The sequence below is a fragment of the Oryzias latipes genome, chromosome 8, assembly GCF_053564925.1.
Source record: "Oryzias latipes strain Hd-rR chromosome 8, Olatipes_Hd-rR_3.1".
Lineage (NCBI taxonomy): Eukaryota > Metazoa > Chordata > Actinopteri > Beloniformes > Adrianichthyidae > Oryzias > Oryzias latipes.
In genome coordinates, this window is record NC_136244.1 from 18,845,468 (window position 1) to 18,869,323 (window position 23,856).

General features: G+C 38.6%; 2 protein-coding genes and 1 long non-coding RNA gene across 7 annotated transcripts; 2 read left to right on the top strand and 1 right to left on the bottom strand.

Moving 5' to 3' along the window:
* Positions 1-378: 378 nt before the first annotated feature.
* colgalt1a (collagen beta(1-O)galactosyltransferase 1a) lies at positions 379-10,174 on the top strand. The gene is made up of 12 exons (XM_004071369.5): positions 379-760; positions 4,466-4,576; positions 4,688-4,805; positions 6,496-6,630; positions 6,729-6,933; positions 7,031-7,150; positions 7,291-7,367; positions 7,483-7,589; positions 7,698-7,830; positions 7,913-8,040; positions 8,135-8,341; positions 8,453-10,174. The coding sequence occupies exons 1-12, from the start codon at positions 537-539 to the stop codon at positions 8,718-8,720; spliced, it is 1,833 nt and encodes a 610-aa protein (XP_004071417.1). The 5' UTR covers positions 379-536; the 3' UTR covers positions 8,721-10,174.
* On the bottom strand, positions 610-1,142 carry LOC144994305 (uncharacterized). The gene is made up of 2 exons (XR_013657773.1): positions 1,017-1,142; positions 610-787 (listed from the first exon to the last, which is right to left on the bottom strand). It is a non-coding gene; the product is annotated as an uncharacterized LOC144994305 (long non-coding RNA).
* A 395-nt stretch (positions 10,175-10,569) lies between the features above and the next one.
* gmip (GEM interacting protein) lies at positions 10,570-23,651 on the top strand. 5 transcript variants are annotated; one of them, XM_011478079.4, is made up of 21 exons: positions 10,570-10,837; positions 11,870-11,960; positions 12,261-12,345; positions 12,569-12,608; positions 14,454-14,579; positions 15,189-15,253; positions 15,377-15,484; positions 15,570-15,650; positions 15,737-15,898; positions 16,031-16,168; positions 16,559-16,749; positions 16,928-17,016; positions 17,108-17,170; positions 17,284-17,367; positions 17,444-17,586; positions 17,719-17,895; positions 17,989-18,126; positions 18,272-18,471; positions 19,383-19,707; positions 20,094-20,196; positions 22,583-23,651. In XM_011478079.4, the coding sequence occupies exons 1-21, from the start codon at positions 10,795-10,797 to the stop codon at positions 23,200-23,202; spliced, it is 3,072 nt and encodes a 1,023-aa protein (XP_011476381.1). In that variant the 5' UTR covers positions 10,570-10,794; the 3' UTR covers positions 23,203-23,651. The 5 variants fall into 5 exon arrangements, with proteins under 5 accessions (XP_011476381.1, XP_011476382.1, XP_011476384.1 ...); XM_011478080.4 differs by having other exon boundaries at positions 16,559-16,728; XM_011478082.4 differs by lacking the exon at positions 20,094-20,196.
* Positions 23,652-23,856: the final 205 nt, after the last annotated feature.

Here is a 23,856-nt window from a genome sequence, read left to right on the forward strand (position 1 = left end):
ATATGCAAAACACAAGTTTAGCATAAAAAGTAGCAAAAACGAAAACAAAATAAAGTTAACAGATTAGCAGATGTTTTGAAGAATTCACATATATAGCACTTTTAAAAAGATGTGCATTTTATTTTTCTTTGTTGAAATATAGCTTAAAATAGATTTGTAGTTAGTTTGAATAAGGAAAAAATATAGCTAATTAATAAATATGTAAAAACAACATTTTCTGTTGCCATTATAGTGTCCACAGATGATTTATAAAATAATAATAACGTTCTTTTGTACTTATGTCAATTGATCACAATAAATCCCTGATATCTGCGGGAAAAGTGTCAAAAAGTATCAGGAGTTGGAGCGTCTTGTTTTCTGACGACACATCCCCTTTAAGGCCGCAGCAGGCAGACCCCTCCCCTTTAAGCTACATCAGAAGCTGCTGCTCCGGCTTTGTGATGGCCGCAGAAAGTCGGGGTTTCAGTTTTCCATAGCTCACCACGAGCCGCAGCCACGGCGCCTCTCAGTCCACGTTCCGTCATTGGACAGCCGCGATGCACTGGCCCGCCGGCCTCCCCGCCGTGTCGCTCCTCCTGCTGCTGTGCTGCTACCGCGCCGCCCGCGGATATTTCGCGGAGGAGCGCTGGAGCCCCGAGTCTCCGCTCCTCGCTCCTCGGGTTCATGTTGCGTTGATCTGCAGGAACTCGGAGCACTCTCTGCCGCACTTCCTGGGGACTATTGAGCGCCTCAACTACCCCAAAGACCGCATGGCTCTCTGGTGAGTTGTTATCCGTTTTGGATCAACCTCAATGGAAAGTTGGTATGTTTAGTGGAAAGCCTCCCGATGGAGTATCCGCAATAAAATGTTGATTTGAAATAAAGAGACAGATGTGCATCCCAAAGGATTTGGAATGACAATCAATGCTGTAACACGCAACTTCCGTTCGGAGTTGGAAAACTATATATATGTATACAAATAAACATTTGAATTCTCTTCTTTCAAACCATAAACCAGTTAATCCAACATATCTTACCTGAGCACAAATGGCCTCGATCCATCACAGTTCCATTGATCTGCATACGTGGAGGGGAGGGGACTGAGTGAGTCAGGGAACAGATTCATTCACAGCATTTCACCTCCAACAGGACTTTCTCCAAACTCCATTTTTATCCTCAACTTCTTCTCTTGTTGCCAGATATGTTCCTGTCTTATTACTGAGTTGCTGATTTCATTTTATGTAACTTTAATGTCAGTCCATTAACGTTTGGTCCCTGCAAGCAGAAGCACAAAAACCAAAGTACTGCTTTTTTTTAAATTGAAATATTTGGTCAAATGTTGGCATGGAGTGACACCAACAATCATTATACAGATTATAATAGCTTCCATTATGGTCCACCGAAAACGTGTGGGCCATCTTTCAAAGCTGACTCAATACTGTGGGGGTGTAGGGGTTACCATGTTCTTATTATTATGCATTACAGGGGTTACCTTATATTTGCTATGTTCTTTTTATTATGCATTTAATAGATTCTATATACGAATGTGTGTGTATTGTGTTGCAGACATATGCTTGATTCCTGCCTTCAGTAGTGATAAATGTGCCGAGGTCACCAGTAGGCCTGTTTTTGGCTTTTGGTCTCTGTTTTTTCTGTACTGGAGTGTTTATGGAGCCACAACACCTGCAATGCAGACTAAAAAAAACACACCATTCTAATGACGTATTTTGTATGTTTTCATCTTCCCTTATGAATAATAAAAAAAGCCTTTTTGCCTTGTGGACAGAGATGGTGGACAGCCACAGAGCCTAACAGGTCGTGTTTTTCCACCTTTCCCCTTTTGCAAAAGGTTTGAAAATTCATGCAGACTCTTGAGTGTCTTTTCCCAACTGCACATTTCATTTTTGGACGTCCTGAACCATCCGAATCTGCGAAGGCCGGATGATACGCCAACAATTTGGTGGCAGGGACTCTCATTATTTTGTAACAGCAACTATTTTTTTTATCATTTTGAGCCCATATTGCTGGGATGTCCAGACTTTTTGCAAAAAGGGCCCGGTGAAAATGTGTGAGGACCAACCATTCGGCCAGCTTTCTTTAAACCATTCCAATAACATGAAAGGCAAATTAACAATTTTATTGCACTGGGATTCTTTTCATTCCTTCACGTTGAACAGAATTATATCTAAATCTGTTTTTGGCTAAATTCCTGTGAATTTCATTTTTGAAGACCAGAAATAAAATAAAGAAAAAAGTTTGTCTAAAAAAAAACTTGAAATGAAATGCAACATGTTATTCGTTACGAAATGCTCACTATAAACTTCAAAACATAAATTATGTCAACAGGAAAATAGCAAAACGTTGTTCAGAAGCACAAATCACTGTGGTTTTATTCATAGGAACAAATACTGTATTTTTTCAGACTAAAAGTCGAACTTTTGGGAGAAATTTGTTTCACGAAATACTGTAACAAGAACAGACATTTCATCTTAAAAGGCAAATCATAATAATGACTGAACTCTTTATGTCACTTGAAGTAAATCCATGGAATTCTTCATCGTCTGTGTCGCATCGGAAAAACTTCGCCAAGGCCGGCGCTGCTTTTTGTTTGTTGCTGTCAGTAGCAAATACTGAAACAAATACTTACAGTGCCCTCTAGTGGTTCTTAGTGGGACAATTATTTATGTAAAAAAACGCATAAGTCGCAACCTTGACCAAACAAGGTGGAAGAAATGGCAACTTGTATTCTGAAAAATAAGATAAATCTGTTCTTCTCATTTGGCCCTTAAGACTCTGAAGGTCATATTTTACAATGGCTAATAATGTAAATTAGCTAATCACAATGAAGAAATTTTAATTTTTAGAAAGTGCATATTAGAAATGGTATTGCAAGCCGCATTTGGCCCACAGGGCCAGTCTTTGGATGTGCCTGCAATATTGGAAGCTATTTAAAACCTTTTTTTTTTTTACATGCCCAGCCATGTTTTACTGCAACCTTGTGAAAGTGAAGCTTTTCTCACGTTAACTAAATGACATGTTCAGCCACTTGCATCTTAAGCCCTGAACATAACCATCCTGCTCTATCGTTTCATCCAGCCTCTATAATAATTAGACTTAGTAAAACGGCTTTCTTAACACTTTGCCTTCCAGACACTGCTTTGCAGGGAGGACAATTTAGTCCGCTATGCTCAATGAGCATATAAAGTCACATATGGAAAATGCAAACAACTGTCTCGAGCCGTAAGCACTCTTTTGTGTTTGTTATTTTTTTTGCCTCTTTTTTTTTTTGCTGGATCTTTCCCAGCTGTCTGTTAGCACGCCAAAGCCACGGCATCAGAACTTGCTAAACCATCATTTACATTTTTGGTGTCTGCAATTAAGCCTGAACTTCTTTTACCATCCTCATCTGTAAAACAGACCATGCTAAAGAGGCACGCGTCCTCTGGATGGGTTTTTTTAAAGAACGAGCGCCGGTGGGGGGCATGCTTTTTATAAGTTTGTTTGATCTGAAAATTAACAGTTAACCAGTGCAAATGAGAAGTTTTAAGGCTGCAGAAATTTAGGTTTGGTGAGACAGCAGAGTTTTTCTGGATCTGTGGGAAATCTTTCAGGATAATTAATTATGTTTGTGATCACAGGAATGAAATATAAACCCACCTAGCTGTTCCTCAGGTGTTTTTTTATTGTTGTTGTTTTTTTCTGCTTTATTTTTCACATTAATTTTTCTAATGTTTCATAATTTAAATAAAGATCTGATCATTAATGATGGATTAAACGTGTCTATTTAGAATCTAGAGTCATTGTTTCAAGTGACCTTTCTAACTGAAACAGTTGTTTTTTAACAAGGACAAATTCAATTTCAGACTAAAATGAAGCTAAGTTTAAATATTAGTAATAACAAAATAAAAGAAACAGAATTATGGTTAAGTGGCCATTGAAAAAGTTTTTTCCCCCAAGAATGAATTTTTTCATTTTTGTTAAAGTTACATTTCTGATTTAGAAAACAAAAAACAAAATAAAAGTATTACAAAAACTGCTTATGGGATTTTATTACAGACTGCAGAGTTTCTCTTTTGTTGCATGTTCGGTTGCTGCTGTGCTTGGTGAGTTTTGTGAGGGAAAAAGTTTACCTTGTTTAAAAAAAGCCTGAACAACACTGGTCTAGAACGCTTCCTCTTGTTCTTAACAGACCAGTTTCACTTCTGCAGCACTGTTTCCTTTTCCTTTTTAGATGTTCTTCATGTAACTGTCTTTAGAGACGTGTCACGTGTATTGTGTCTTTTGTCCCTGGTATTATTACTGCTTGTGTCAGTTCCCACCACAGCAAACAATGACATAACAAAAAGTGAGCACAATCCTATTGTTATTTGAGTCAACTTTTGTGTGTCTGTTGTTCTTTTTTTTTAATTTAAGCAGTTAGTCTGAGTTGTTGAAGTCCTTCAATGCTGAAGTTTTGATTAATCGCCTTATGTGTACCTATTGACAGGGTAGCAACTGATCATAATGTGGACAACACCACAGCCGTTCTGCGGGATTGGCTTATAAAAGTGCAAAACCTTTACCATTATGTGGAGTGGAGGCCACAGGAGGAGCCCAGGTTGGTTTTATATTTTGAGTCCACACTAAAACTTTGCATCTTTACAGACTCACAGAACGTTAAATGAAAGTCTGCACATCTGCCTAAGTAACACTGACTTGTGCTTTTGAGATCTTATGATGATGAGGAAGGTCCGAAACACTGGACTGATCTTCGTTACGAGCATGTTATGAAACTTCGGCAAGCAGCGCTGGAGTCGGCTCGGGAAATGTGGGCAGATTACTTCATGGTAGGTGAACGGCGTACACAGCAGTAACAAAAGTAACATAACGAAGGAAAATCTTTTCAATTTAGGCATTAAGTTAGAAATCACTTAGACGATGTTTGTTGGATGCAGAGAATAAGTTATTGCTAAATACTATTAGGAAACAAAGCAATTTTTTGACATTTGTACAGATGTTTAATTAAAGTCCCACTCCGATCATCTTTTGATCTATTGTAAAAGTGTTCCCAGTGGTCTTTTAATTATGATTATGCCGTTTATAGCCAAAATAAAAAAAAATTGTGTAGTTGTCTAAGACATAGTTTCTGCAGAGCAGCAGTAGTTCAGTAGAAATTCACCTCTGAGTTGTAGGCGGGATGTTGGTGCGGAGAGTTAGTACACACACCTACTTCCCATAACCCATGTGTTTATATGCTTTCCCACCAGCTTACAGCCCCTCACAACTCCAACCTAACATTACCGGTGTAATAAAACTGGCAAGCGAAATTGGAGTTATCTATTCAGCAGAGCAGTTTTGATCCAGATTACATCTACAAGTGATGCTTCTAATGAGTTAATTCTTAGTAGACTTCTAATTCACCACAATTTGAACAAACATTCATTCATCTTCTAATCCGTTTTTTCCCTCACGGGGCTGCTGGAGCCTATCCCGGCCACTTACGGGCAAAGGCAGGGGACACCCTGGACAGGTCGCCAGTCTGTTGCAGGGCCACAATCTCACACCCATGCACACTCACATTCACAACTACGGTCAATTTAGAGTAACCAATTAACCTATGAAGCACGTTTTTGGAGGGTGGGTGGAAGCCGGAGTCTCTGGAGAAAACCCATGGTTACACGAGGAGAACATGCAAACTCCACACAGAAAGGTCCCCCAAAAAATTGAAGTTCTGTTTCAAGTCCCCCAGCTGGGACTTGAACCAGGGGCCTTCTTGGTGTGAGGCAAGAGCGCTAACCACTGGGACACCGTGCAGCAGTTCTAAGCTTAATTTTACATGATGGAGGTCATGTAGCCAAAAAATTCATGAGAAAAAAAAAAGAAAATGTTAAAAACACTAAAAACATGATTTTCATGGGAGTGGGTTTTTAAATACTATCAGTATTGTACTAATTTACTCAATGAAATAAAAAAGTAGTTGGGACTCTGTATAGTAATTCATGGAAATGTCATTGTGGTGTAAGGCCTCGGTTATGATAAACTGGAAACTCCTGCCAGAATGAAAGGTCTATAAGAGGTTGTGTGCGGAGTAAAAAGGGTCAAATGGGATCATTCCATAATTATGCCTGAAGATGAGCACAAAATGATAGGAGCATCACCGCAATTGTTCTATTTTTTTATAGTGAGATGTGGTCTGATTTTGTTCCAAGAAAGTCTACTGTATTACAGATTGCATAAATCAGCAACAATTGACTGCAGCACTTGTAGAAAGAAAGAAATACCTCTTTTGTTTTAAAACCTGTCAAACATTTTGATGCTTTAATAGTGTACAATTATCCATTAAATAGGTTTGTATTGTCAGGTAGAACTCCTAATATTCTCTGATGAAAGGGAAAAAGAGATGAATTCTCTGTTTTGATCAGTCCTTGGACACACACTTCCTGATTGATCATAGTAAAATTCTCAGTTTCTTTTCAGATTGCTTTACATGTTTATCTTTTATTAACATGTTTCACAGCTTCTCCTCTTCCTTCGCAGCTGGTGGATTGTGACAACCTCCTCACCAATCCTAATGTGCTCTGGAAGCTCATTCAAGAAAATAAGACTATTATTGCTCCAATGCTTGAATCTCGCGCGGCCTACTCAAACTTCTGGTGTGGGATGACCTCAGAGGTACTGCAGAGACCCGTTCCTCGATGTTTGTTACATGTGCTTACAAATGCTCTGAATTCCTTTACTAACTTATGCACGAATTCCCTACTCTTTGACAGGGTTATTACAGGCGGACCCCTGCTTACATACCCATCAGGAGGCAGGTGCGAAAGGGCTGTTTTGCTGTTCCAATGGTTCACTCGACATTTCTGATCGACCTCAGGAAAGAAGCATCAAAGCAGCTCGCCTTTTATCCTCCACATCCAGATTATAGCTGGGCTTTTGATGACATCATTGTTTTTGCGTATTCTGCTCGGATGGCAGGTATTAAACTTATACTTCCTCTTATTAGTTATTATAAAATCAGTGGAAATATTTTACTCGTGCAACTTGCATTTAAATTATCTTCTACTTCTTTCAGATGTTCAGATGTTTGTTTGCAACAGGGAGAGCTATGGTTACTTCCCAGTACCACTGCGTTCCCATAATACTTTGCAAGATGAAGCAGACAGCTTTTTGCATGCCCTTTTGGAGGTTAATGGTGAGCTTTTTGCAACCAACTTTCTCTTTTTTCTCTGGCATTGCATATTCTTCTGCTTTATTGTTCTGTCGTTTGAGCACTTTCTGCATGGTTTTGTCATTTAAGCCATTTATGCATCCATCTTCCCTCTTACTGTGTAGTGAGAAATTCCCCAGTGATGCCTTCTAAATACATACCTGTTCCTAGAAAGCAACTCGACAAAATGGGATTTGACGAGGTGAGTAAAGAGTGGCGTGAAGATGGCACATGCAAAAATGGCGCTTTCTCTGTTTGTGCTGATGGTCTCCCTCTGCTGTTGGAATCTGTAATTACACAACCTTGAATCTTTGCAGGTGTTTATGATAAACCTGCAGAGAAGGACGGATCGCAAAGAGCGCATGTTGAGAGCTTTGTACGAGCAGGAGATTGCATGTAAGATTATAGCAGCCGTAGATGGAAAGTAAGTTTAACTTGCCAAATAAATTCCATTATTTTTCCTTGGGGTTTAAAATGTGCAGCTATACTTGTAGCCATTTTTGTTTCATTTATTGTTTTCTCTTTATTTTAGAGCAATGAATGTCAGTGAAATACATGTTATGGGTATCCATATGCTCCCCGGATACAGTGACCCTTATCATGGCCGGCCACTGACAAAGGGAGAGCTGGGCTGCTTTCTCTCACATTATAACATCTGGAAGGAGGTAGGTCCTGAAGGTGAAGCATTCAGATGATTTTGGAGTGGACTAATCCTGGGCAAACTAATGACTCTGCCTCTGACCTAAGATTGTAGAGCGGCGCCTGCAAACATCTCTGGTGATAGAAGATGACCTGCGCTTTGAGGTCTTCTTCAAGCGTCGCTTGATAAACTTGATGACTGAGATTAGGGAGGAAGGACTTGATTGGGATCTAATGTACGTGTGTTCTTGCTTTACAAACTTTACTTTGTCCCAACTCTCACTGCAAAGAGAAAAACATCTGTTCCCTTTTCTGTTTTACGCCTTTTAGTTACATTGGTCGGAAAAGAATGCAAGTGGATCATCCAGAGAAAGCTGTGCCAAACATACACAATCTAGTGGAAGCAGATTACTCATACTGGACACTTGGCTACATGATGTCATTACAAGGTGCCAAGAAACTTTTAAAAGCAGAACCACTGAAGAGGATTTTGCCGGTGGATGAGTTTCTTCCTATTATGTATAATAAGCACCCAGTGTAAGTGTTTAATTCTGTTTGTAATATGGATAACACATTAAATAAGAAAGTCATGTCTATTCTTTCACATTTTTCTAAGGTGTTATTAAATATTATTTTTTACTTCTACAGGACTGATTATATGGATCAATTTGAAAAAAGAGACCTGAAGGCATTTTCTGCAGAGCCTCTCCTCGTGTATCCAACACACTACACAGGTGATCCAGGCTACATCAGTGACACTGAGACCTCGACTGTATGGGACAATGACAAGGTCCGCACAGACTGGGACAGAGCGCGCTCGGGAAAAACCGGCGAGCAGGCCAAGATCAGCAGCGAGGCTCAAAATTCAGATGTGCTCCAGTCAGCTTTGGACACTACAGCAAGAGACGAGCTTTAGGATGAACACTGAACCACACTAGTTATGTCATTTATCTGTTACCCTGAATCCTTTTTATCCAGGATTTTGGTAGAAATACCACATCAAAGTTCATAGGAAGATAATATTTTTTAGCAGGGACAGGATAAGAAGGGATAATATTGACCTTTTATTGTATTTTTAGAATTTGCTTAAATAAGACACTAGACTTGCAATTCTGAATGACTATTCCAAAATTTATCTACTATCTGTTCTATGGAAATTGATTGGTACAATGCATCTCAGTCATTTCTGTTGATTCAATTTAGGACTTACCCATAAAAGGTTTTTAGCTTCTTTAAATCACAAAAAATCTAGCTATAAGCACTCTTCAAAGCCTCCTTAACTCACATAGACCTGGTGTTACATAAACCCATTTTTTAAGGATGCTTAGATATATTAGGCTAACATTCTGGCATCATTTCAACTGTTTTGTGTTGTTTTTATAGGGAGGAGCAGAAAATTATACCTTTCAGAGGAAGCCATAGTTAAAAATTTCAAGCAAAAGTATTTTTATCAATTCCTAATTTATTCTTGGAAATGTGCCCTGTATGGGAGAGGTTAGAGGCCACTGGAGATTCAAGTGAACAATTTCCAACTTATTTTTAGATTTTCAAATTTTTTTTTTTATATCGTAAAATTTAAACACAGTCAGAATACGTTGATAAACTTTCTAAACAACCAGAAGAGCAGGTTTAAAGTGCTGATCATGAAAATATTCAGTGTATTTTTTTTAACTTTAGTGTTAGTTTTGACATTTAATTGTTTCCAGATTGTACCACAAACCAGTTCTTATCATTTTCACACAGATTGCCTTAAATATGTGGTTCAAGATGAAGGGGTTTTTCATTCTTTCTTCAAGAAACCCCAAAAAATAAATCACATGCTTACATCCTAAAACACATGGGTGGGGTGGGGTGGTGGTGGTCCTAAATCATGTCCTACTTGTCACCAAACAAAAGACAAGTACGTTCTTACATTAGCAACTCTTTATGCTGAGATAAAAAGTATGTTTAGGTCTACGGAGCAGTTCGGATAAATTGGTATATTCCAAAATAACACCAGCACATTAATATGTATAAGACTTTTTTCAAAATTTCCACGTTTTACTTTATCTTTTGTACAAAACAGTATTGAATCGTCAGGTTAAATTGTGTGTATGGAAGGTAGCTGGTTTACCTAAAGAAAACACATTCGTACATTGCTAAATAAAATACAAATTCCAAAAATAGAAATGACCTTCTGAGATTTGAACTGGATCCTAATTTTATGAGATAATTTGAGACATCAAAACTGATATTTAACTTTCTTCCTCATCACGGGGCTGCATCGTAGAAAAAGTGTATCTCTTGGTGGAAGCCATTTATCAGGTGATGACACAAAAAAGTGTTTTGTATTGTACCAGCAACTAAAGAATAAAGGTTTTCTGATTGTCACTATGTTGCAATTGTTGTTTGTTGTGACTTCAGTAGAAAATGAACGTTAGCACTTAAAAGGCATCAAAAAAATGGTGTGATGCTGCTACACTTGCTGAGTGGTGTGACCTCATTTGCTTTTCTTAAGCTGTGGAAAGACTAACCACCAACACGTGTTAAGTTTGAAAAGTCCACCCTTTTATTCAATGAGCCAATCAACTGTTTTTGCAGCATCAAGATTAGTATGTACAGATCTGATATTTTTTAATGCAACTACTTATTAACTTCTTCAATATTTGTTTGAAGCCACAGATATTTTCTAACAGTAACTCTAAATGAACCAAACTGATACCTCAGAGTGAAAAAAGGTGGGTGGGGCCTAATGTGACACAAAGATACACTTCCTCTTCTCTGGATGGTGAAAACATTGGCCAACCTCTACAAGGAAGATCATTTTGTGAGGTTAAAACGGTAGAAAGCTCAGAACCGCATGCAGAGAATTGTCGAATTTGTGTACTTTTTCCTGTTTGGACATATTGTGTACTGATTTTCTCCCACTGATGATGAACTGTAGAGGGACCTTGTTGCAAAATATGTGTCAGTAAAGCTTTTAGAGTCTCAGGGTTGGTTGGGTGACAGTAATGGAGGAACCAGTTCCAAGCAAGGATTCTTCTCAAACAACAGGTAAGCACAAACATTTAATCGGTAAGGAAAATCTTGAGCCACTAATGAACTCTAGTACAGCAAGCAGCTTTTAACATAAAAGTGTTTTTTGTTTAAATGTGTGTCAAATATGTTTAATTTCCTCTTATGTGAAAAATCAGTGATTTGCTTTGCGTTTGGTGATTTTCTTCACTGCATTATTTTGACAATCACATGCGTGTTGTATGTGGGTGCAAGCATAGACTGCATGCACAGGAGGCCTTGCAATGTGCCTGAGTTAGCAGTGAAGCCTCACTCAATGCGGGGTTGGTGAACTTCCTGAACCCTATATTCGTTTTGACACATTTTCGTCTTTTCTGTTTGACTTCTGCATTTTTATTTAACAGGACATGACTAATCTGTGCTGAACGCCAAGAGTGAAGTATTACAAATGTCATAAAAGAACAGCTTTTAAAAATGAAATAGGACTTAAATTCAACAGAGAACATTGCAGTCTACATCAGAAAAGTTCCACAATGTGATACCTTGGATCAACAATAAAAATATAGCAAGTAAATTCATTTCAGAGACTAAAACGTCAATCAATTTTAGCTGGTGTGAATGAGTGAGTGTGAATTATTTTGTCGGTGCCGAGTTTCTGTGCTTTTACCAAGACAAGGGAGTGAAAAACAAGGACTCTGCCTCATAGGATGTGACACGAATTGCAAGCAGGATGTGGTTAACCAAAATGAAGGTGTCTCTGAGAAGTTTTCTTTTCTAGTCAGCGGCATTTATTGTAGTTTATTTGTATGCAACATTATGGGTTTTTTTCAAAGGTGAGACAGCAGTCTAACATTAGACGTTTTTAGCTTTCAGCATCAAAATGTTTTGTCTTGTTTAGCCAAAATTGTGAGATTTCTAAATAATTTCAAACATAAATTTCAAATGATTAAAACATGTTCCTTCATTCTTCTATGCATGTAGCATGTATTTCGTATGGCTTTGAGCGTGAAGTCTTGTGTATCTATAAATAAATAGCCAATGTTAAAATGTCTTTCCCATTTGTGATTCCAGATGTCAGGAGGGTGCACCCCAAGTCTGAAACCAAAAGATACAGTGAAATCTTCAGAGATTTTGATAACCTTGATCTTTCTTTAATTTCTTAGTAAGTATTGCACATTTCCTATGGATTAACAATTTAATGGCTTCATTTCCTTAATCGTTCAGATTCTTTAGATTAATCTCATTACTGGAGTAGGAAACAAAGGGGGGTTAGTGCAGTGCAATTCAAAATCATGCAGATTTTAAGAAACTGTATTAAATGATGGAGTTATATTTGTCCATATTTCCTCATCTTTAAATCCTTTTCCTGTTATGACTCATTGTCAGGCTTTTTGAATGTTTTCAAAATGTCAGACTCCCAAGCTTTATTTGTCTTTTCATTTATTTGTTTTTGTCTGCACAGTGAAGAAGAGGATCTTCAGGGAGATGATTCACAGTCCATCTCAGATTCCCTCTGTACAGAAATCACAGACCAGAATGACGACTCTGTAAGTCTCTATGTTCCTTGCACAAGTTGTGCCGTGGGTTTGTTTGAATACCCTGTATGTTAAGCTCTAGGTCGGCTCCGGTGTGTGAGCATGCAGATCTCTCTGACACCATAAAAGTAAAAGCTGTGTTGATGGTTTTGAAAAAATAAATAAATAAATAAATCATGCTTTCACATGATAGAGCCCCTGATTTTCACTTTTCTAACTTGCACGTTTCTTACAGATTCAAGCTGAAACCGATGATGTGGATGGAAACCAATTAGGTATGACGTGCAGAAGAGAAAAAAGAGATTAAAGACATTAAAGTGTAGTCATATAGACTCCTTGTTAGTGTGTTTTGTCAACAGGTACTTCTTACTAATTTGGTCATTTTGGGTTTTTTTTCTCTTCACCTGCTTATCCTAACATAGACGTTACTGGATCTGATATCTGTCATCCAATAAGAACTGTTACAAGCATTACAAGCTGTTGTTATTGACACTTACAGCATCTATCTATTTCAGTCCCTATAGAGCTGTAATTGCCTTACAGTAACAAGATTAGGATAGAGGAAGAGGATTTAAGGATCCTCCAATTTTAAATGTTATATTTAAAAGGAATAGCCACAGATTAAAGAGATAAATGATGTCAGCTATAAAAAGAAGAGTGAATCAATCTATACAAAAAAATTTAAACGCTCACACATCTCTATTTGTAGATTCTTCCGTGGAAACCCGTTTGACTTTAACCCAAACTGTGTGTCATAGCAGAATTGGTGTTTATGAGAGAGAAGGTGACTGTAACAACATTAGTGGAATAGAAAATTATAATCCCAAACCAGACAGAATCTCCTCGTCTTTTCTGGCTTGGGACTCCTCCCCCACCTCCTCTTACTCAACTAGCTCGGTCCCACGCCAGGAGGTAAACCTCACTCAAAGTCTGCTACTTCACAATCAGGATCTGTCAGGGATAATCCTTAATTCAATGGCCAAAGGCTGTGGTCATGGGGAAGCAGAGAATTGAAATGGGTGGATACTTATTAGTAAATGAAGGGAGACCTTAGCACAGCCCAAAAACATGGAAAGAAATTGCTTAGGTCAGCAGTAGAACATTACCTGGACGTAGTTTTCTTGTTTTTTTGGGATCATCTGTTTTTTTAATTTATTTTGGACCCGTGTTTTTTTTCTCGTTTTGTTGAATTTTTTGTGGCTCCCACACAGATTGACTGGATTAGGTGTCAGCATCAGGAGGCGGGGGACAACAGCATTTACATGTCTGACTAAGGAACTTGAGAGACAAGTTGTTCCTCGGTGTCTGGCAGTGCAAGCTTGTTTATTGTGTCCTGATCTGTGTCAGATCAGAGAGAAGTGAAAGTTGATACCCTGATTTAAACAGTTGTCTTGAACTGAAACCGGCTACATTCATTTGAAAACGTGTTGTACGATGTGTGAGATCCAATGGAAGGCAGAAATTGGAAACCATGATTGATGCCCATATCATCCACCGTGTTTTATGAGCCGCATAGGAAAATGGATGGAGAGGATGTCATGCTCACAGTGTGACGGCGTGATGTGTGTTGTGCCTGATTCACTTTGTATTGTCTTTGTATTGGCTGGTCTTTTTGTAGTAGATCGTATGTAAACAGGTGTCAGGGGGAGGGTCAAGTAGAGAGGAAGAGGGGAGAGGAGGGAAGTTATTTAGTTAATATGTTTGTACTTGGTTTGTAGAAAATCTCTTGGAGGGCACGTATCTGTTCGTTTCTGGGAAGTGCTGGGCAACTGCCTACATTACGTGGGAAATATTTAAAATAGTCTGCTGAGACCTTCCTGGATATCACTGTATTTTTGCCTTGGAGAGCAACTATGTCTTGCCACATGCAATCAGTGTTTCCCGTTCTGGGTTTGTGCTTTTATTTTAATATGTGTTTATATGTCAGTTTCCTTTTTTCATCTTATTAGATCAAGCTGGGGCTGAGACTTGATTATAAACTAGTGTTTCCTTAAAGGCCGGGGCGATTCGAATCCTTAAGGAGAAATAAGGTTTAGCTCAGTGGGTGTTAGAGTCATCCCTGGATACCTACAGCTCTGAGAGTGTGGAGCCTACAGTGATGCTGATGTACTCCCTCACAGCCCAGGAAGCAGACTTGGCCCTCTGTCGATGTGAGGATGGAGTGGAGACAGCCCTGCAGTATGCAAAGATGTGGTGCCGCTACGCCAAGGACCTTCTCGCCTGGATGGAGAAGAGAATCAGCCTGGGTAAGACCACGTGTGGATACGTAAATATATACACTCTGTATATAGTGTGCTTATATAGTCTTTTGAAACAGAAATGTTGGTGTGGTTTTGCTTTACAAATTAGAAAATTATTTTCTTATTCATAATGTCAAAAAAGAGTTTAAAAAAATCAGTGCTTATGAAAGTAAAACCTTCACTGAAGTAAATGTATCAATAAATACATTTGGTCAAATTTGTTCAAAGCAAATTCTTGGATTGTTTAATTTAATCACTAAGAGGCTGTCAGGCTGTGAACCCAGTGAGCTGCACGCAATGCATGCAGAGAGAAAGGATTAAAGATTATCTGGAAGAGGGGGTTAGCAAAGAACAGGGGCTTCATTTGGGAGTAAATAGACAGTGATTACCCTCTTGGCCCATCCTAAGAGGAATTAAAGATTTTATGTATTTACACTGAACCCCTGATTACCCAAATAAAACAATAATGCATTAAGAGAAATAGTGGGTCGTACCAAAACCAAACTGCTGGTCACCACAATAACGTTATAGGTTCAGGATCATAAAGATGACTTATAGAATTATAAAGTTTTGTGGAAAGAAGATTCCAATTCACACATTTTCTCTTTATGACAGAACAAGAGTTTGCAAAGAATGTTATCAAGACAGCCGAGGGGGCCAAGACCAACGTTTGGCAACAGGTATTGTTTTTGATAACGGGGTCTAATAAATTATTAACACACTGCACATATCAAATATAACACAATTTAGAGGTGTGTTGGATTTGCTTGTTTTCCATGTCAGTTGTTGCTCTCTTTGTGTAGGAAATGATGCCACTACAGTACATCTATAACATGGCTCTGGAGCAAGACATTAAGAACAGTTTGACCTCCCGAAAGACCTGCGAGCTGCTTCAAACACGTTGCTATCAGGTATAGAAATTCACAAACACCTATTGAAATAGCTCATTCTAGTGCATTGTATATTATGAGGATTCTGTATCTGCTTTTCAAATAGGCATTGGCTGCGAAGAGAAATGAGATCGATAAGTGGCGCAGAGAGTTTAAAGAACAGTGGGCAAGGGAACAAAGGAAGATGGTGAGTAAATAAGATGCTAGTGAAGCCGGCACATTTTTAATATGTTGTTCCTCTGGTTTCCTACTCTGGTGTACTCTTGTTTATAGAATGATGCAGTGACAGCTTTGAAAAAAGCCAGGCATCAGTACTTCCAGCGCTGTGACGAGCTGGAAAAAGCCAAGATGGTCTCTGCTAAAGCTGTGGATGACACAGCAGGAAGCAAAACACTGGATAAAAGGAGGAAATCCAAGGATGAAGCCCAGGCAAAGGTATGTGGCAGTTAATGCCTAGAATTCATTTTAATGAAAATATTACTATACTTTTTAAAATGCAAAATGAGAAAATATTTATGAAGAAATGTGACTGCATGGCACTTTGAGGGTCCTGTCTGTCTTCCACAGGTAATAGAGTCTGAGGTTCAGTACCGACAGTGTGTGAGTGACGCCAAGATCCACCAAGATGAATTAGTGAAGGTTAAGGAGAGAATTATTTCTCACATTCGCAAGCTCATTTGTCAAGGAGACACTGTGCTCAAAGAGGTTAGAAACAAATTAAACAAACCAAACATCTATCTTCCTATCCTGTTTCTTGGCTAACCTTTCCATGAGTTCGTGTTGCAGGATCCTAACCGAGTACTGTTTATGCATACATACATTCCTCATATTTGTTAATGCAGGATGTTATTTTATCTTAGCCATCTTTTTACAGCTTCCGTACAGCTCAGTAGAAAAAGTATTGGATACGTAATCTTTAAAAATAGATATCTACCCATGCATATTTTGCATTTCTTCATTCTTTTGGTGTATTTCAAGCTTTTTACATGTTGGAAATAATGCCTTATTTTTTTTTAAAACAGTCTGATTTAAGAAAATCTGCAAACACAGTAAACTGTTTACTGGATCAGTCATCAGCTTTGATCTTTCTCTTAGGTCACAGTCAACATGTTCTACTTCCAACGGCAGCAAACGGAGCCGGTTCCACTTGGCTATCACAACCTGGAGATGACATGCAGATCCCTGGAGCCCGGTGAACCCTATCTGCTTTACATTCTTAGCAGACGTCGTCCTGAGCACCTGCTACAAACATTTACCTTTCAAGAGTATGTCCCACATGGCAAAAGGTGCCGTAAACCGTCTGTGGCTGTTCCTGAAGCTATGCTGCTTTGTAAATCCATTTCTTGTATCAATAAAACACAGTCAAAAGAGAAGGTTTTTCATTTCTGTCAAATGTGTTCAGCATTGAAATTTAACATGAATTATTTCATTTATCAATTTGTCAATTGTATTGTTTTTTTAAAGAAGCAAAAGAAAAACAAGTGGCCCCACCTCTGTGCTGGACTCATCTCTCTTGGCAGAGGATAATTCTTTCAAACGAACAAGTGACATAAGTAAGAACCTTGTTTGATTACGTCATGATCATTTTAAAACAGGATGAGGAAATCCCCCTTCACTTACATTTTTTCTTTTATTGTTGTTTAGGGAAGATAGGACACAGTGACTGTGAAAGTATTGGTGGCAGCTTGGAATCATTATCCAGTCCTGGTGAGTTGACGCTTGTTTTCTGTAAGCGTCTTTTCATGCAAATCAGTGCTATGCAAATAATTACATTATTTCCGCTTTTCTGTTTTACGCTTTATCGGAATATGTAATCGAAGCTCACAGGAGACTGCCTAAAACAGCGTCCACTCTCACAGTGTCGTCAGACGATCTGGACGAGAAAGATGTGGGCTCAGAATCAGGTTTGCTTACCTTTTTCGTCTGGACAGACGGTAGAACGTGAATTGTGTAGCTGCTAATTGAAACTTTTTTTTCCAGAGTATGTTGATGTTCAATCTGTGAAGCCACGGATGTTTTCTCAAGCTGCCCTTACTCACCGGCTAAAGAAACTGAAAAGCAAGATGATCAAATGCAGGCAGTGTGACAACTACATAGTTGTCAGCGGACTTGAATGTGAGGAGGTATGAGAGCGAGAAAGATGCTGCAAAAGCCTCATTTTTCATTCACTTTCTTTTCTGACTAGTGTGGGAGGAAGAGAAGACATTTAAAAAAAAACTGCGACTGATGGATGTTCTTTCTTGTCACTTATGCAGTGTGGGCTGGCTTTGCACAGGAAGTGTATGGAGGTGTGTCAAATTGAGTGTGAGCACAAGAAAGGGACAGTGTTTGGAGTGGACCTCTCTCTGCTCTCACAAGACACAGCAGATGAAGTGCCATTCGTTGTGACGCGCTGCACATCTGAGATCGAAAGTCGAGCTCTGTCTGTCCAGGTGTTATTTCCTGCCGCTGAAACCAAAGTGATCAATGCTGGGTTTTTAACTTGGACTTGTGTGCTGTAACTGTTGTCTGCTTGTGTTTGTAAGGGTGTGTACCGAGTGAGTGGATCCAAACCGCGCATTCAAAAGCTCTGTCAGGCCTTTGAGATGCAGAAGGAGCAGGTGGATCTTTCAGACAATTCACCACATGATATCACCTCCATGCTTAAGCACTTCTTTAAGGAGGTATGAGGCAATCTGCAAAAAAACGTTCTTTGCACATTTCTAGCTAATTAACATGAATTGTTTGAAAAATATACAAATAAAATCTCAGTTTGATTTTAATAAAATATCAAATATCAGTAAATAATCCCTATATTGTTCTTTCCAGCTTCCAGAACCTTTATTAACCTTTGACCTGTACAATGATTTTGTTGCGGTGGGAAAAGCCATTCAGCATCTGTTTGAAAAGGAAACCTCACCAGGTTCTAATGAGATCATGGACATCGTGCAAGACCTCCAAAAGCTTCTGAAGAGGCTTCCTACACATTCCTACAGTACTCTGCAGCACATCATTTCCCATCTGCAAAGGTAAGCATGCAACTGGGGGAAACACCTCAACTGTGCATTCAGACTCTTGAGATTCTCTGATTCTTTCATTAGACACTTTCAGCTATTTTAACCATTCAGCCCCTGAGAAAGATGGGTTCTTGTACTTTTGCTTTTTCCCACTTGTGTGGTTTTTGAAATGATACACTCTTACCATCTGTCAAAATAGAAAAGGTCAAAACACTTTGCACTCTGTGAGAGGTTGTAATTTCACCATTCTATACGTTTTTTAAAATAATTTAGTAGATTTACTCTCTGTTTCACTTTTTGAATAGTTTTTATTTCATCATGTTTTATATTTCATCAAATTTTTTGACTTTATGTATTGACTTTTCAAGCTCTCAGATGAAATCAAACAGCCATTTTGAGGCTAGAATTTATCAATCTGCTTGATTCAAGTGTTTAACCATTCAGTTGACTTTTATACTGATTCACTGCTTTAAAAAATAATGTTGTTTTTCTATTTATGAGGTACACTACATTACAAAATAACTAACTGTAGTAACTTAATTACCTATAATTTTTATTTACCATTGTGAAGCTTTTTTTTAAAAATGTTTGGGTTTTTTGTCTGTGTGTGTTTTTAATTTAGTAGGATTTAAAGGATTTTAGCATTTGCGTTGTAGCTTTTACATTAGTTTTTGCAATAATTAGCCTTCCTCTACTTTGTGTCTGTTTAAATTGATATTTTAGTAGTAAGTAAATGAATTTCAGGATTTTATTAAGTCCACTTCTTTGTCTTTGGGGCAAACATGTCCTCCAGCTTCTTTAATGACCAGTGTCTGTCAGCATTCACATACATGCTTGCAGGTTTTCATAACCCTTTTCTTGACAGTTGACTTTTATTACCTGGGCCATCATTGCTTGATCTGATTCTCCTTTTGTTTCCACAGAGTTTCAGAGAACCATGAAAATAAGATGTCCCCCAGCAATCTGGGGATAGTGTTTGGACCAACATTATTGCGCCCTCTAGTGTCCGCAGATATGTCAATGATTGCCATCTTGGAGACGAGCTACCAGTCGATGCTTATTGAGTTTCTCATTACACACTACAATACGATTTTTGGCCAAAAAAGGACGCTGAGTACTCCCCCTCCACCGGCACCCACAGCGCCCCTTCCAGAAACCCCACCCAGAGCTTCCTGCCCACTGGATGGAGAAGCTGATGCCAACTTGAAAAATGTCAGCTCATCCAAGCAGAGGCCACACTCAGCAGAAGTAAGCACTTCTGTTTTAAAAGGATGAGGAACAGTTGTCTGGTGTTCATACCCGACAGAAAGAGCTTGCCCTGAGCTGTTGCTCTAACAGCCTTAACAATTTAGCTTCATGCTTTTTCCTCCAGGATTAACAAGCTTCGTTCTGCTGCTCTCTTACCTCTTGCCTACGTTAGCTCGTTCCACAATCTCTGATTTTCAGGCATTGTACTTGTTTATAAACAGGAAACAATTGTTTATTAGAAATGTATTAGCCGCCTAAAATGCCTCTGGAGCCATTAGGACAGAAAGATTTATAGTTCCTAAGGGGCCAGTTGCAGAACTACAGAATTAGACGCAGTCTGTAGACACGTACAGAAAACCACCACTCAACCTGTGTCATTCCAACAGAGCCGAACTTTCAAGAGAGATTCAAGCGAGGGTTATATATCTGACAAGTCTTCCTCCAATGAGGCAGTGGACCAGCTCAGCCCTGAAGCCAATGAGAGAGCAGGTAGGCAGATGTGGCAGTTGGGCAGATACTCCTGAGAAGATCCGGTCCTTATGTCCTATGTAGGCTGTAGATGTAGAAAGTAGAAAGGGCTAAAGCTTAGAAGTTAAGTAATTTATCAATGCTACTCAGCATGTTTTAAGTAGGCAAATACAACCAGGTACATCAGGTAGTACCAAAGCTGTTGACTTAATATTTTTTACATATAGGTTGTTTTTTGTTGTCTAGATCTCTTTAAAATTCCTTCAGTTCATTTCTAAAACAAATACTTTCTTTTAACAGAACCGAGTTTTCCCAAGGAAACACATTTGGAGTTTGAGTACAAAGAATTGAACAGTGTACTAAAATTTTAAACAAAATAATCTAGATCTATATTTAGTTCTGAAATCTCAATATAGGCTTGGAAAACAACATGCTTGTAGACAAATTAGATTATAATTCCTTCACAAGAAAACCCCTTGGACTGTGTTTTTCTGCAAATTATGGACTTTCCATTTTTTATTTTTACTCATTCTTCCCTCCTGCTGAGTTTCCTGCTTTTTGCTACAGCTGCTTTGCATCGTTTCAAAACATATGCAAAAATAATATTCTAAATTAAAAGTGCACCCTCATTCAGTTTTTTTTACTCTTGTAAACCAGGATATGCCTCAAAAAGTTTTGCTTTGGGTTTTAAAATAAGGTGAAATATTACAAATTTGATGACACTGTTGTTGACTCAGAACCTCACACAAACAACAACAGACGTAGGTTTAGTGGCTGTCATCTGGACTTAGTTTTTAAAGGTTAGAAGACATTTCACCTCTTATTTAAGAGGCTTTGTCAATTCTGAATTACTCTCTGGCCACTCTCTGGCTAGAATTCGGACTTCACTGTCCACTGTCTAGCCAGAGAGAAATAATGGTTTGAGCGAGGAGTGAAAGAAGCCATCTTTGTCAAGAAGGAAACCTTCTCTTAATAAAAATGGTGGTCTCAGGTTTATTCGTCCATCCATCTACGGCAGTGTTCTGAAACCCAAACAAACCGAACCACTGCCACCTGGGTCTTAAACAGCGGAAAGAGATGACCAGTTTAGGGAGGGAGTCACTGGCTCCCCAACCCCCAGCTGAGGAAAAAGGACTCTTAAAGAGCCGAAACCATGTAGCTAAGTTGACAATAGCATCCAGTTCCAGGTCTGACTCCTCCTCCATGAGTGCTTATATACCAACTCTTCAACCAGCTATTTCAGAATTGACAAAACCTCTTGAATAAGAGGTGAAACATCTTCTAACTTTTAAAAACTAAGTCCAGATGACAGCCCCTAAACCTACTACTATGATGGAATCAACCTGAATGAATGAGAGTCTTCATAGACAAACAACAACATACCATTACACTAGTGCAAAACATCAAGGCAAATAAATATTAGTACATTTGTACTCTTCTAATTTGGTACATGGCACAAGGTACTTTTTTGTGTAGTAATGATGTTGTTTTACTTTAATTTAGATTAATTTTGCCCCAACTCCTCTAGAAACAAAATTTCTATTAAATTTTTTCAGAAGAACTCTTTGAAAACATCACCACAATCTTACAGTTAGATTAGCATTTTCAAATTTAAGTGAAACATTCAGATGGTTTCCTTTATGGCCCACACTTTCCTAGATTTGCTGTTTTGCTTTGGCTCATGATACAGTAACTCTTGTGCTATCCTAGGCACTTTAACATTGGGGGTGGGGTCATCTAGACCCACTAGACAGTGCGCTAAACCTTTTTTCTTCAATGATTTGTGATCTTCACTAGTGTCCATGGATTACATGAAATCCTCTTCACCTTTATCCACCTGTGTCATGCTAGGGATAACATGTCAATGTAAGGATTGGGTCATATGGACCCCATAGAATAGCAGAAGGGCTAACCCAAGTCTAACTGAAATTTAACAGTTACACAACTGAGCACATGGTCACCTGATGCCTACATGCAGACTGGATTTGATGACAGTTTAAAAGAAATCAAATAAAATACTTGAGAACAGCGCAATGACAAAACTCCATTGTTTTTGTCAAAGAAATTATAACATTTAATGTTTGGTTATTTTGATGTGGTCTTTCATCTATAGATAGATAAAACTTAGTGATTTTTTAAATAAAAAAATTAAACTTAACTCAATACTTTAAAAAATATTTTTGACATTCTCTAATCAGTGCAAAAAAAAACACTACCACTAAAAACGGTTTATTTCTTCAAAGCTTTTATATTATTGGATTTTTTTGCTGCTCAGCATTTGAACTGTACTTGGTTGCACTTTCTAAAAGTCACATTCGTAAAATACAAATTGTAGTTGTGAAGAAAATCAGCATACTGTGTATACCTTTCTGTGATTTATGACGGATTCTTCTCCCTCTTCTCCCAGTTATGGCTATGAGAGTTGCGTTGAATGATGTGGAGGAATCTGCCTCAGATTTGGCCACCCAACCACACTATCGCTTCACAAGACAGCCTGTGAAGTACCATCGGCATCAATATTCAGGGCCCCGACTCTTTAACCCAGACCGAGCAAAAAAGCAGCCAGCAGCTCTACTGATGGATTATCAGGGGAGTGCAGACAGCAGCCGCAGCTCTTCTCCAGAACCAGGGGCACAGAGGCTTTCCCAAACTTTAGTTGGCCACAGTGAGAACATTCAACAGTCCCAACAAGTCGCTGCTGCCACAGAAGAAAAAATGGATGTCCCACTTAGCCCTCGTGAGGTCGCTCAGTACATGCTGGGTTTGGATTCAGCTTTTACACAACCCCAAGCGGTGGGATCATCCAGCACAGCTCAGAAGTCAAGTCAAGAAGTAATAACCGAGTGGCAAAGAATTCAAAGTGTAAATATGAACAATAACCAGCACAGCACTGAAAAAAAGAGACACAATCTTACAACTAAGAGTATTCATCTGGAGCAAAACAAGATCTCTTCAGCCCAGAAGATTCTGTCCGGTCTGAGGTTAAGACGCAGCAGCTCAGGTAAAGACGAGCAGCTGTTTGTCTGAGAAAAGAGGAAAAGATTCTCAGAAACCGGACTGTAAATACACACACATTAACTTGGATATTGCCAGGGATTCCTGTTACTGTATTCATGATAGTGTAAACATGCTTTTTGTATGTTATTCGCACACTTAACTTTTACATCCAAAATTCTAACCATGGAAGAAAACACTGTAAAATATACCTTCAATTTCATTTTTCCATTTAGAACAGTAAACATTTCATTTTATTACCCCTAATGCCGCCTATACTTTGATGTGTTCAGCATTTCACGCTGCAGACCATTCCATGTAGATTGCCTTATTTCTATTGTGTTTTGATATAACAAACAGATAGAAACTGAACGTAGGGCATTTATTATAATTCTTTTATTTTAAAGAAAATGCCTTTTTATTTTTGCTGGGCTTTTAATGTCTCTGGATGAAAATCTGGCAAATAAAGGCACATTTTATTATTTGTGTGTGTACTGTCGCTGTTTTACCACAAGAGGGCGGTCTTTCAATTTGAGTGAGCACCATGTCAAACAAAAGAGGGCCAATCAACTGTTTTATTTGTTATAGCAGTGCTTTGCTTTTTAGACAACAGTCTCTTGGACTTCACCAAAAGCATTGACATCCTTGTGTCATTTCAGAGCGAAATGTGAAAGCCCACCCCTCTCC

Coding starts and splice junctions, on each gene's coding strand:
- colgalt1a (XM_004071369.5), top strand. CDS start 537: ATGCACTGGCCCGCCGGCCTCCCCGCCGTGTCGCTCCTCCTGCTGCTG. Junction 4,577..4,687: donor AGGCCACAGGAGGAGCCCAG/GTTGGTTTTATA, acceptor TGTGCTTTTGAG/ATCTTATGATGATGAGGAAG. Junction 4,806..6,495: donor TGTGGGCAGATTACTTCATG/GTAGGTGAACGG, acceptor CTTCCTTCGCAG/CTGGTGGATTGTGACAACCT.
- gmip (XM_011478079.4), top strand. CDS start 10,795: ATGGAGGAACCAGTTCCAAGCAAGGATTCTTCTCAAACAACAG. Junction 17,587..17,718: donor GCGGACTTGAATGTGAGGAG/GTATGAGAGCGA, acceptor TCACTTATGCAG/TGTGGGCTGGCTTTGCACAG. Junction 18,472..19,382: donor ATCATTTCCCATCTGCAAAG/GTAAGCATGCAA, acceptor TTGTTTCCACAG/AGTTTCAGAGAACCATGAAA.